This window comes from Asparagus officinalis, chromosome 1 (genome assembly GCF_001876935.1).
Source record: "Asparagus officinalis chromosome 1, Aspof.V1, whole genome shotgun sequence".
Taxonomy (NCBI): domain Eukaryota; kingdom Viridiplantae; phylum Streptophyta; class Magnoliopsida; order Asparagales; family Asparagaceae; genus Asparagus; species Asparagus officinalis.
The window spans coordinates 26159450-26173741 of NC_033794.1; the positions used below are offsets into that span (position 1 = coordinate 26159450).

General features: G+C 44.7%; 1 protein-coding gene across 1 annotated transcript; it reads left to right on the forward strand.

Annotated features, from left to right (window-relative positions):
- On the forward strand, positions 12599–13993 carry LOC109832344 (nucleolar complex protein 2 homolog). Its single transcript, XM_020399749.1, has 3 exons — positions 12599–12640; positions 13088–13606; positions 13760–13993. Exons 1-3 carry the CDS (start codon positions 12599–12601, stop codon positions 13991–13993), a joined length of 795 nt encoding a protein of 264 aa, XP_020255338.1.

The window sequence follows — 14292 nt, forward strand, 5'->3', positions numbered from 1 at the left end:
GATATAAGCTACTACCCTCTGAGTCTGCATCAATACCCCCCCTAAGCCGGCCAACGACGCATCGGTATACACGACAAAGGTCCTATCGCTCCAGCCAAACCCAAAAAGCTGCGAATCTCTGTCACCGTCTTCGGTGGCTCCCAATCAAGAACTGCCGTGACCTTAGCCGGGTCCACTGCTATCCCCTCTCTACTGATAACATGGCCAAGAAATCTGACTTCTAAACCCAAAAAGCTGCGAATCTCTGTCACCGTCTTCGGTGGCTCCCAATCAAGAACTGCCGTGACCTTAGCCGGGTCCACTGCTATCCCCTCTCTACTGATAACATGGCCAAGAAATCTGACTTCTGAAAGCCAAAACTCGTACTTGCTGAACTTAGCATACAGCTGATGCTCCTGAAGAGTCCTCAATACTATCCGTAGATGCTCCTCATGATCCGCCTCCGACCTCGAGTAAATGAGAATATCATCGATGAAAACGATCACGAACTGATCTAAGAAGGGACGGAACACCCGGTTCATCAAGTCCATGAATACCGCGGGTGCATTGGTCAATCCGAATGGCATGACCAAGAACTCGAGAGAACTATATCGAGTAAGAAAGGCGGTCTTGGGAATATCCATCTCCCGAACCCGCAACTGATGATAGCCAGAACGAAGATCAATCTTCGAGAAATACTGCGCACCCTGCAACTGGTCAAACAAGTCATCAATCCTAGGTAGTGGGTACCTATTCCGGATAGTGACCTTGTTCAACTCTCTATAATCTATGCATAATCTCATACTACCGTCCTTCTTCTTCACGAAGAGGACCGGCGCGCCCCACGGAGAATGACTCTGGTGAATAAAACCTTGAGCTAATAACTCGTCCAACTGGGTCTGAAGCTCTCTCATCTCAGCTGGTGCCATACGATAGGGTGCGCGGGATATCGGGGCTATGCCTGGATGCAACTCAATACAGAACTCAACCTCTCTCACAGGAGGCAACCCAGGTATGTCCTGAAAGATATCCTGATACTCTGAGACAACTCTAGTCTCTAATAACTCAGCACCTTGATCCCGTCGCATCACCTCCTCGATGTATGCCAGAAATGACTCCGCAAATCGGTTGCCCTGAGAGGTAGCTACAATCATCTCGGACCCATCGGACGCTCGCAACTTGACTGTCTTCGCAAAGCAGTCAATACTAATATGATAGGAAGACAAGCAATCCATACCAAGGATGACATCGAACTCGGACATATGCAACACTATCAAATCCACTATGAACTCCGACTCGTCTAAACTGACGGTACACCTCCTACACACGCTCTCCAGAAGCGATACCTCACCTAAAGGGGTGGAAACGGATAGAGGGGTATCTAGAGACTGAGCTACGAGCTGGAGTCTAGTCATAAATGCATGCGAGATGAATGAATGCGAAGCTCCCGAATCGAAAAGAATACGGGCGGGAAGAGAGTTCACAAAGAACGTACCCTCCACTACAGCTCCGCTGGCACCATGATCATGAGGAACCACTGCATATACCCTGCCCATGGCTAAAGACTGCTCAGCTGATGGTGCTGGAGAATAGGGGATAATCTGTCACTGGGGAACCTCCTGAACTGCCCGAATCTGTCCCTCAGTCCTCTGAGCTGCTGGCGGTGCCTCAAGCCTGTTCTGCTGGCCCTGACCTCTACCCTGCTGGCGCTGCTGCTGCTGCTGGTTCTTTGCCCTGCTGGGCTCCTGCTGGTGCGCTGCGGCACTCTGATGCCTTATGTCCGACCTTGTGACAGTTAAAACAGGATCCCTGGAACTTGCGCTGCTGATGCGCTCTCTGCTCCTGCTGGGGTCCCCTTTTATAAGGGCCCTGATGCTGCTGCTGATGTCCAGAAAAACCTTTCTTGTTCTTGCCCTTGTCCCTACTCTGTCCGGTCTTGGCCTTCCCTTCCTTGTCTTTCTGGAACATAGAGGTCTCAATCTCCTGAGAAGTGGCAGCCTCAGCTACCTCCCTGACTGAATAAAATCTCCTCTGTTGGCCTCTTTGTTTTGATGATGTTTAACAAACAATTTACCACTAATGTTGTTTGTCTAGTATTTGTGTTTTTCTATAAATTGTAGACAAATAACGTCGCAAGATTACCAAGTTGAGCTACAATGAAGATCAAGATCAAGCTTGGGTAATTTAGTATAGGTTTATATTATGTGTGTTTAATACGTTAAGCTCAATCATATACACACATACACGTTTTGGTTTTTTGTATATATATAGTTATATATATACATATATGTTTTTGTTTAATAGGTTTCGAGTTTATATATGAAACAAATGAATAGAATTAGAACGTTTTGGTTTTTGTATATATATAGTTATATATATACATATATGTTTTGGTTTGATAGTTTTCAAGTTTTACTATGAAACAATTGAATATAATTAGAAAACATATTTTTGTTTCATACTCATATGCATATATATGATTTCATCAATATCAATTTTAGGTTAGTTAAATGAAATCATGTTTTAGTGCATTATATGTGTATTTTGATAAAATACTACATTCATCATTTATAGACTTCATAACAATAGTTTACATCTTTCTTCAAGTCTATAAAATTATTTTGTAAAGTTTCAAAAGTTGGTTTAGCCAAAATGTCAAAATTCACATGTTTACATTTTCGTGTTTTGGACTATTTTGCAAAATGATGATATTTTTCATTTGGGAAGTCCTTTTTCGAAACCAGTCATTGTAGCATGTTTATTATCATGTCTACAATCATTCCCCAAAGTTTTACATTTTTTGGAATTTATTTGATATTTTTAAACAGTATTTTAAAATCAGCAAAACAGTTTTTGAATATGTCAGTTTTCGGTCGACCGAACCTATGCTCTCGTGCTCAGTAGCCGACAGAGAGTTCGTCGGTCGACCGGTCCGGTCGACCGAGAGCTCAAATCGGTCGACCGACAGAATTTCCGGTCGACCGACAATAGATCTGTTGCTTTTTTCAACGACTATTTTCTGAGTTGTTTGCTGAGGCTGTTTTGTCTTTTGTTAAGGGTTTTGACTGAGAGTTAGAGTGGGTATAAATACCCTATTGCTGCTCTCTTTCAAATGTAATCTAAGAAGTTTTTAAACAAAGTGTTTAAACAAGGGTTTAGGGTTTTACTGTTTGTTTGAGTTTGAGTTTCTGTTTACAAAGGAGGAAGCTTTAACTGCAGATTAAGGGATTCATTCTCAATCCCCTTCATCCTCTTCTTTGTGTTCTTAGAGAAGTTTTCTAACTCTTTTCTCTAGCAATTTCATTATTGATTTTCATATTCTTATTATTGCTAGTTTGCTATTTGAGTTAGATTTCATTTTACTCATTGTTACACACACCCACATTGAGCTTTTAGTATTTACATACATAGTATAGTTGGGTGGTGAGAGATTGTAACTTTGAGTTGTGCTTTCATTGTGTTCTCATCCATAATTGAGAACAATCAATTATTGTATTGAGCCTTATTGTGAGATTCACTTTGTAATACACTTGTACACCGAGTGAGGAGTGTGTGGTGAGAGTCGGGGATCGTCCCAAGAGGAGTGGCGTCGGTTGACGTGCCTAGGGAGAGGTTGTAACCGAGCACTTGAGGGAGACACGGCTAGGTCCAACACTTAGTGGGTGTAGAGTGGGATTACAATAGTGTGTTGATTGTAAAGTTTTCGGTTAGCTAGAAAACCGAGTGTGAGGTGTAAACGTTATTCGGGTGAACGTAGAAAACCCGGTTGATAGTGGATTTCTCCCCGGGAGTGGGGAGCGGAGACGTAGGACGGAAGGTCCGAACTCCGTGATCATATTGCTTGTTTGAGTTTGTCTTTGGCGTATTTGTTTTTGCATTCATCTTATATCGCCAATTGTGCATTACTCATTTATCTCATCCACTATTGGTGCGCTGCGGCACTCTGATGCCTTATGTCCGACCTTGTGACAGTTAAAACAGGATCCCTGAAACTTGCGCTGCTGGTGCGCTCTCTGCTCCTGCTGGGGTCCCCTTTTATAAGGGCCCTGATGCTGCTGCTGATGTCCAGAAAAACCTCTCTTGTTCTTGCCCTTGTCCCCACTCGGTCCTGTCTTGGCCTTCCCTTCCTTGTCCTTCTGGAACATAGAAGTCTCAATCTCCTGAGATGTGGCAGCCTCAGCTACCTCCCTGACTGAATAAAATCTCCTCGACACGAGGTATCGTCGGAGATTAGGGCGGAGCCCAGCCAAGAACATCTGAGCCTGACGCTCTCCTGTCTGCCACATGCCTGTGAAATGTAACAGCTCCATGAACCGGCTCTCAAAATCAGCCACTGACATGTCCCCCTGAGTCAATCGGGACAACTCAAGCTCCTTCCCAGTCCGTGCTGCAGAAGAAATGTACTGCCCATCGAAGAAGTATATGAAGTCCTCCCATGTGAGGGTCATCCTCTGCTCTGGAGGGAACTGAAGTCGGTACCATCTCCCAGCATCACCCTTCAGACTGTAGGATGCCAACCTCTGCATCTACACCGAGTATATCGAGAATATTGCTCACATCCTCCTTCCACTTATGGGCTGCAAGAGGGTCTGGTGACCCCTGGAACTCTGGTGCCCTCATCTTCTGATACCTCTCCACTATACGGAGCCAAGCCTCCTGCTCTGTGGTCCTATCTGGGACTGCTAGAGGAATGGTTGCAGGCACGACTTCTGGAGGTCTCTCTCTGACAGGAACGGCAGGTATCCCCGGCTGCTGAGCTACCGGTGGTGGAGGTGTCCGTGGTGTTATATGAGTAGTCACCAACTCCTCAATGGCTGTCATCCGGGCAATGAGAGGAGCCATGATGTCCACCAAATACTGAGGAGCCTGCTGTGGCTCGGGTGGAGCCTGCTGTGGCTCGGAGACTCCGCCTGGGTAGCTCTCCTGGTACGAGGTCTACCACGTCCTGCCATCTCTCTGCTCATAAGGAAACAAGAGTTTATGAGTCAAAATAGACTTCTATAAATAGCGTATCACAATACAATTTTCACAACATATAGTATTTACACAAATACTTTAAACTTATACAAAAAAATAGTTGTCATAAAAAAAAAATTCTCAAATTTTGAGATATATGCATAAATCGTCCTCACTCATACTAGGAAATCCTTACGGACTCTATACACGAATCCTAGGAAACTCTATCCTAGCTCCACAACTCGACACAGGATGATCCTAAGGATACTGGAACTAGAGCTCTGATACCAACTGTGACGCCCCTGGGTTCACACAAGGCTACAGTCCAAGGTGAAACCAAGAATGTCAAACCTACCATAACATCTATCTAGTAGAATCAACAACTAGTGTAGGTACAAAACAGGTAAGAGATAATACAAGGAATACTGATGAAATGATAATAGTCACATAAATATCTCATCATCCAATAATACAGAAATACATAGTCAAGATCTGAGTAGATAAACTGAAATACTCAACAAGTCTCAAATACACATATCTGACGATAAGGAGATAAGGCTCACAACCTTTACAACTTCTAGAATAACGCCCTCAAATGTCTAACCTCACTACAGTGGAGTCCAAAGAAAAATAATACATAGCTAGAAAGTAAAGCTAAACACTAATGTGGTCCGCTATCAACCTGCGGCTCTCCGTGCTCCTGGCTCGTGACCTGAAAGGGGGAGGGACAACAAGCGTCAAAGCGCTAGCGAGTAACATCACAACCAACCCCAAGGGAAAAGGGCTCGTTGTTAATGAAAATACATATAATATATAATAGATCTAAAATCATTGATCTTAGAAAAGAGGGTTTTAATATTTAGAAATTTACAACACGAGAATAGGTAAGTCGACCGAAATAATCCAAACAAGGAAACCCTCATGTATATACCTTATATCTCAAATTTGTAAACTCCTAAATACCAAACCCAAGGTTCTAGTACAGTAACAATGATAGAGGAAATACAACAAACACCAGAGTATAATTACAATGCTGTAACATAGCCCACATGAACATCATGTTATTACTTACATGAATGTCATGTCAAAATCTACATAAACGTAATATCAAAATCTACATAGTTATTATGTCGTGAACTGCTGTCTAATAGGCACATGCAGGGTTAAGAACTATATCCGATATAAGAACTAACTATTATAGTTTCCAAACTCATGGAATAAGTGGAAATTGTCCAACACGAGGACTGAGAGGGATTATAGTCCAACAAGAGGACTTCTATGGATTATAGTCCAACACAAGGACTGTAGAAAATAGTAAAAGGATCGTTATGATACATGTAGTGAAATCTACTTATCAATCTCACAACCAAATCAGTATATAAGTCCCAAATTTATACCCTCAGGTAATCTATCATGCATGGACACATAGTGGAACTAATAACCAAGGTCAGGTGATCCAGGCAAACCCTCGAACATGAGTAAAAATACTCAAATACACAAACCAGGAAAAATACAGCAGAGAGTTCGGCAGTCGACCGATCCGGTCGACCGAGCTCGGACACGAACCTGGCGGTCGCCCGCTAGGCATCTCGGTCGACCGACCAGATGTCTCGGTCGACCGGATAAATGTCGCGGTTGACCGAAAAAAACGTCGCTCTAAATACAGAGAAACGAGATCAAAACGTTTTGATTACAGTAAACATGATTTAACTTTTGTTTAAGCAAATTTTCAGATCTAAATCTTTATAAAACCCAACATTTGAGAACTCTTGTAAACTGAAACTTTTGATTCTTGCTAACCATATTGTAGAGAGTTCATTTATACAAAAAAAATATCATTTTGGCTCATCAAAACCCATAAAAACTCAAAAGAAAATCATAGAAAACAGGGGTGAGGGGTTGGGCGAGATGGTACTCGCCTTGGGTGTTGACGAATGCCCTATATCTGCAGTAGGTTGATTCCCTTCGCTGGAAATCCAGAATCCCGCTGAAAATCCTCAAGAACTCCCCCAAATCACCAATGCCAGCTAGGGTTTTGAGAGGGGAGAGAAAGGGGGCTAGGGTTTGAAAACTCAGATGATGAGAGGCTCTCCTGGGTTGAGTTGGTGTATATACTAACTCCCAAACCCGACCCGAAACCCAAAAAGACCAAATCAAAACCGTAAAAGAAAACAAAGCCTGAAACTCTCTGTACGTTGCTCGGTCGACCGCCACGGTCGACCGCGTCGGTCGACCGCTCAGCACAAAAATGCCTTCTGTAGGCATTTCACCTGCTGGCCATATACCACTCGATTTTCTCTCACTTGTAAACACTTGCTGGGTTCCCAAACACTGATAAACATATATACCTTATATTTATATGGTTATTCATCAAAAAAGAAAGGTTTATTACTATTTATTCACACAAATTCATTATAAAATTTTGGGGTTTTACAGTCGATGAACGATCCTCGCAGACCCCTATGCAAAAGGAATCAACCATTCGTGTCGACGCAGACTACGCCTCCGCCGTCGACATGAACGCTCCTCGCTCAAAAAGATCCAAACAGCGACGACGAAAAGCTCTCGCTCGTCTCGAGGCACAATCCCTCATCCCCCACGACAGCCTGAATTATTATTCAGGCTTGAGAAGAATCAACCTCTTGAGCCAGGTTCCCATTTTTGGCGAACCGCTCAAATCGGACGAGCCTAATGGCTTGGGCAAGCCCAACCTCTTGAGCCAGGTTCCTAGTTTTGGCGAACCGCTCAAATCGGGCGAGCCCAGCAGTTTAGGCGAGCCTCACTCTATGAGCAAGGTGCTCAATTTTGGCGAACCAATGGAACCTGGAAAACTCTACAGTTCAAGAGGGCTTCGTCAAACAAGCGGACTTCGCCAAGCTCGCCTGACGGACCAAGTTTGACAGAAAGGCAAAGCAACAGCTCGCCAGGCAGGCGCAGGCACACTGTACCAATCTTGCCTGACGGGCGAACCTCGCCAGCCTGAACCTCGCCAACACGCTCACGCCCAAATGGGGGTGGCCACCCCGTTTGCCTGCACGGATCTGACGTCCGTCTCTGACAACGACGACGACGATTGCTCAGCAGTGGCAATGTCGCAGACTTCAAGCTCAGTTCAGGGCGAGCACGCAAATATGCACATGATCGATATCCCTGATGAGATATCCAGGAGACTCGACGAGCAACAAGCAACCATTGACTCCCTAAAGGAGATGTTGGAGCAGCTCTTGAGCGAGAAGAAGAGGAAGAGAGAGAGGACTTCGCGGGCTTCACATAAATCCTTGAAGCACAAAGAGCGGGTGCCTACTCCTTCTCACTCCTCATCCGAGTCATCTAGAGGAGCGTCATCTTCGGGCCATAACCCAAGAGACAAGAGGTTTGACGATCTCCAAAGTCAACTCGACGCCTTGAAGCTCCAGAAGCATGTGAGCAAGCTGGGGGTTGTCATACCGTATCCAATTGAATGGGATGCGGTCTCCTACCTGGAAAAGTTCGAGCCGCTGGACCTCCTGCTATTCAATGGCAAGGGTTCTCCTACCCAGCACATCTACTACTTCCAGACGCAAACTGGACACATAGTGGGAAACGATCCCATTATGACTCGGATGTTCATTGGTACCCTCAAGGGGGTCGCTTTTGAATGGTTTCGCAGATTGGAGCCTGGGTCCATCACCTGCTGGAAGGACATGGAAAGGCTCTTCGTGATCAGATTCTTCGACGATGACACAGAAGTATCTATGGCCACCCTGCTAACTGTGAAGCAGAGGAAGACAGAGTCTGTAAGCAACTTTGTCAAGAGATTCAGAAACCGATCGCTGCATTCCCGCGATCGAGTTTCCGAGGCCACGCTCATCGAGATGTGCCGGAACAATCTCTCCATCAGCGTTCTGTCCAATATGGGCGCTGTTGAAGCTCGCTCATGGAAAGACTTACTCCGCCAAGGAGAACAAGTCGAGAGCATGCTCAAGCATATGGGTGACGAAGACCCGCATGAATTTCGAGGGGATGATGACCAAGATGCCTTGGTAGTGGAGACCGATCCCTCATATCCTCCAAATTTCCCCCGTTGATCCTCTTCAACAGGACGGCGGGCCCACATAGTCGCTCTAATCGCGACAATCTTGTCAAGTTAACACTACACCTCTGACAATCTCCCGTCGATCCTCTTCAATAGGACGACGGGCCTACAAAGCTATTGAGCCAGGTTCCCGGTTATGGCGAACCGCTCAAAACAGGCGAGCCTAACAGTTTAGGCGAGCTCCGCTTCTTGAGCCAGGTTCCCGGTTACGGCGAACCGCTCAAAACAAGCAAGCCTAACAGTATAGGCGAGCTCCGCTTCTTGAGCCAGGTTCCTAGTACGGACGAACTGTTCAAATCGGGCGAGCCTAACAGTTTAGGCGAGCTCCATTTCTTGAGCCAGGTTCCTAGTACGGACGAACCGCTCAAATCAGGCGAGCCTAACAGTTTAGGCGAGCTCTTGAGCCAGGTTCCTAGTACGGACGAACCGCTCAAATCAGGCGAGCCTAACAGTTTAGGCGAGCTCCACATCTTGAGCCAGGTTCCCAGTACGGACGAACCGCTCAAATCAGGCGCGCCTAACAGTTTAGGCGAGCTCCACTTCTTGAGCCAGGTTCCTAGTACGGACGAACCGCTCAAATCAGGCGAGCCTAACAGTTTAGGCGAGCTCCACTTCTTGAGCCAGGTTCCCAGTACGGACGAACCACTCAAATCAGACGAGCCTAACAGTTTAGGCGAGCTCCACTTCTTGAGCCAGGTTCCCAGTACGGACGAACCACTCAAATCAGGCGAGCCTAACAGTTTAGGCGAGCTTCACTTCTTGAGTCAGGTTCCTGGTTATGGCGAACCGCTCAAAACAGGTGAGACTAGCAGTTCAGGTGGGCTGCATCAAACTCCCACTTGGTCAAACCTTCAGATAGTTAGGACCAAAGCCACAATCTCCCGCCAATCCTCTTCAATAGGATGGTAGGACCCCCACTGTCATGTTAACAGTCACCTCTGACAAATCAACTTACCAGTCCTCTTCAATAGGATGGTAGGTCCATAGAGTTGCTCAAATCACAATAAACTCCCACTGTCATGTTAACACTACACCTCTAACAAAATCAACTTACCAATCCTCTTCAAAAGGATGGTAGGTCCTCAAAGTCGCTTCGATCGTGGCAATTCCTATCATGTTAACGATTACCTCTGATAGCCGACATCGTCATTCCCGCAAATGACGTTGTCCGATCAGTCATCATACTCATACGTCCCTGAACGATTTGATTCTCCCAGCACCGTCTTTCCCATAAAAGGCGTTGTTGTTTGATAGTGGTCTACTATGCGATGTGCTTCTATTTCAGGGTTCGTCTTTGTCCCAAGAGAAGACAAATCAAGGTTCGTCTTCATCTTTTCCCTAAGAGAAGATAAGCTTCCCCCCTAGACTCCAACTGGTGTATGACTCTAAACTGCCCCCTTATACTCCTACTGGTGCAAGAGTATAAACTGTTCCTTTCCTCCAACCGGTGCACGAGGCTAAACTGCTCCTTCACTCTAACTGGTGCATGAGTCTAAACTGGTCCTACCCTCCGACTAGTATACGAGGTTAAACTGCTCCCTACTCTCTTAATCTAAACGCCTCGAAAGGCTAAGGATAGAGGAAAAATTTTAGCATTGAGCCTAAGAGAAACTCCTCGATAACTTACCATGCTAAGGGCAAGAGCATGGCTAGTCCAACTCAAACGGCAGTTGGTAAAGACAAATCAAGTCCGTTGATAGCTGAGGGTTTGCTCAAAATCCTAGAAGGCGATCATCAGCTGCGAGTGAAGAGCAGGGATCACTTTACGGGACTTCATATCCAAAGTGTTCCAGACCCCATGCGGCCTAATTCAGGTCTGAAAACTTTGGAGGGGGTTTTGTAGGTAATAAAAATTACCTTTAAATCCTTATGAGAGAAGTTCAGAACAAAACTGCTAAAACCTCGTCCGAAATAGCAAAAAGGGGAAAACGCAGATATCTCCCAAACTGTAAGGAATTTGACGAAATGGAGGAAGCGAACCAAAGCCTTTGGCTTGGTTCGGATGGCTCCATCTCGTTGAGATAGGCGATTTTCATATATAATTCGTCCAATTCCGACTTACGGTTTGAAAGTTACGGCCTATTCTTCGATCCATGCTCAGGAGCTCGCCTGCAACTCGAATTTCGCCTGCACGACCAAGACCCAAGTCTACCTGCACACCTGAGCTCGCCTGCAGACCCAGCTCGCCTGAAGACCCAAGTCTGCCTGCAGTCCCAAGCTCGCCTGCAGACTCAGCTCGCCTGCAAGCTCGCCTGCAGACCTGCAGACCCAAGTCTGCCTGCAGTCCTAAGCTCGCCTGCAGACTCAGCTCGCCTGCAAGCTCGCCTGTAGACCTACAGACCCAAGTCTGCCTGTAGTCCCAAGCTCACCTGCAGACCCAAGTTGCAGACTCGCCAGCTCACTGTCAACTGCCCACTTGGAGTATGGGAACAGTTATATCAGTGGTCAAATCACACAAATCAAGAGAGAAAGCATGGCGCTCCTCACCTAGCAAGAATAGGGCGGCTGACAGGACCCCCTAAGTGGTCACATCCCACAGCTAGGGTGGCTGACAGGACCCCCTAAGTCGCCAGCTCACTGTCAATTGCCCGCTTGGAGTATGGGAACAGTTACATCAATAGTCAAATCACACAAATCAAGAGAGAAAGCATGGCGCTCCTCACCTAGCAAGAATAGGGCGGCTGACAGGACCCCCTAAGTGGTCACATCCCACAGCTAGGGTGGCTGACAGGACCCCCTAAGTGGTCACATCCCACAGCTTGGGCGGCTGGCTCCCTCACCTCTATTAGTGATCAAATCCCACGAATCAAGGGATGGCCCATGCCATCCCTTGCCTATTAAAACCCATCTTCAGCCAGCATGAAAAGGGGATTGGCTGTTGCATATTCTGCTGGCTAATCTCCCAAAGGTTGAACCTGGACTTTTGCCAAAGGCTCCCTGATCGTCCAAGGGAAGCAGACTCGGCACGAGCACCGAGCGAGGCGTCCTATCGCCACCGATGAACCCACGTTAAACAAGGAGGGCTTTCCCTCCGCTTCTGTTGTAAACATTTGATTATTAGTTTGTAATAAGCTGTTCTTATCAATACAAATGAAGTTTCCTATTTTCGGGAGATCAAAATTTACACCTACAGTCACAAATAAAGTCAATTTGTCACGTTGGATGTATTCAGGTCACATATATAACGTAATATGTCACGTGTATCCAGAACCTGAAAATATATTTTTGAATACTTACCTAAGCTCCGTTTCTGTCCCTATGGCATGAGTGGGTCCTTCATCTCTTTTAGTAACAGTCATAGTTACTGTATTTAACCCCATTGAACGATGATAATCTATCATGTTGAGAATATCTTCATCTTTTGAAAGCTCAAATGAGACATTGGGAAACTTCTCGATAGAGTAACTTATCAACAAACTTTCGTACGATTCTCTAAAATTCTCTGCAACGATCATCTTCAATTCAGCAAATATTGTTGTCGAATTGACTTTAATGAGGGTTGCATTACTGTTAAATGAAATCACACACATTAAGGAATCTTCCATTGTGGTTGTTGAAGAAGTTAAGAGGAAAAAGTTAAGAATATAAATGGTTGTTGAAGGTCTTAGTAGTAGATCTAAAGAGGGAAGAGTATATATTACATTGAAATGAGGCATGCAACAATTTTGGAGGGAACTTAGTATCTTTTTCCCTCCAATTTTCCCTTTTCCCTCCATAAAACCTCTCTAGTGTACAGGTATAAACGGAAGTGACTTCCGATTTGATGGGTTGGGGTTGCTTTGCTGGCCAACAAGATAAAAAAAACTCAGCCTACACCAAAATCGGAGGAGTACAAAGGGTAAAAAGGGCAATTGGCAAAAATACACTATAAAGTACATATACAATCTTGGGTTTGGGGTGTAAAAGCATTAAAACTTGGGTCAATGTGCCCCCAAGTGGTTGACTCTAGTTGGAGGGTGGGGATGAATGACCCAAATTAATTTGGTTCCCCCAAGCAATTTTCCCATTAATTTATGACGACTAGTTCTTAATTTTTAAAACTGGTGAATTAACTTGTGTGTTTCTTGTATTGGTTAGGAGGATGAAGAAACGATTTTCGAGGCTGATGAGGAAACTCAACCCGCTGTGGAGTCACAAAAGAAGCCAGAAAAAGCAGTTACAACTGCAATGGTTGATTCCTGGTGCAAAGCAATTAAAGAAGAAAGAAGGCTTGGTGCAATTAGATCTATGTTGCGGGCCTTTCGTTTTGCATGCCACTGCGGTGATGACAGTGATGTCACATTACCAAAATTTAGTATCGTCTCGAGCAATGTTTTCAATAAAATAATGTTGTTTGTTCTGAATGAAATGGATGGCATTCTCCGTGGTTTGCTTGGTGCTCCAAACACTGGAGGGAGAAAGGAAACAATTATGGATCTAACAACCACAAAAACCTGGACGAAACATGGCACTTTAATGAGGATATATCTTAGCAACACACTTCACATATTGACAGAAATGACCGATGAGCAGATGATCTCGTTCACATTGAAACGCGTGAAGGCATCAGGTGTATTTTTAGCTGCCTTTCCTACTCTCTTGAGGAAATACATCAATGTATATGATTATTTTTGCATCATACACTTTATATAACATGGTGGCTTATAAGTGTGACCTCTAATCTACATTGTTTATACATGTGGGATAAATTTGTGTTTCAAAGATTAAATGATTTTTTGGTTAATGTTAAATCCAAGCATAATATTTCAGGTAGCACTCCACTCATGGGGCACTGGAAGAGGTGCACTCCCAATTGTGTCATTCCTATTCCTAAGGGACTTGTGTGTTCGACTTGGTTCGGATTGTCTTGATACTTGCCTCAAGGGTATGTACAAGGCCTATGTGATGAATTGTAAATTATCTAAATCTGTTTATGTCTTCAAGTCTCACTCTTTTTTTGGTGTAAAACACATAAGCTGGATATCATGGACATCCATTTCCTAAGGAATCTAAGCTTATATTGCTGATAGGACTCGGAGCAAAAGATGTACTATCATGCTTCGAGCTAAACTTGTGCTGCCTCAGGATATGAAATATGACTAGATCCGAAACAGAAGATTGGTACATGATGTCTTTTAACCAGTGCTTTCCGAGAATCATGTTAATGTCATGCATCTCTAGAAGGAACAAATCTGCTCAAGGACTGTTGGCTCTCTTGTTTTTTAAGCATCTTATAATTCTTAAAAAAACATTAGTTAGTGATACCACAGATAATTTGATATCAAATAACTCAGGTATTTTTA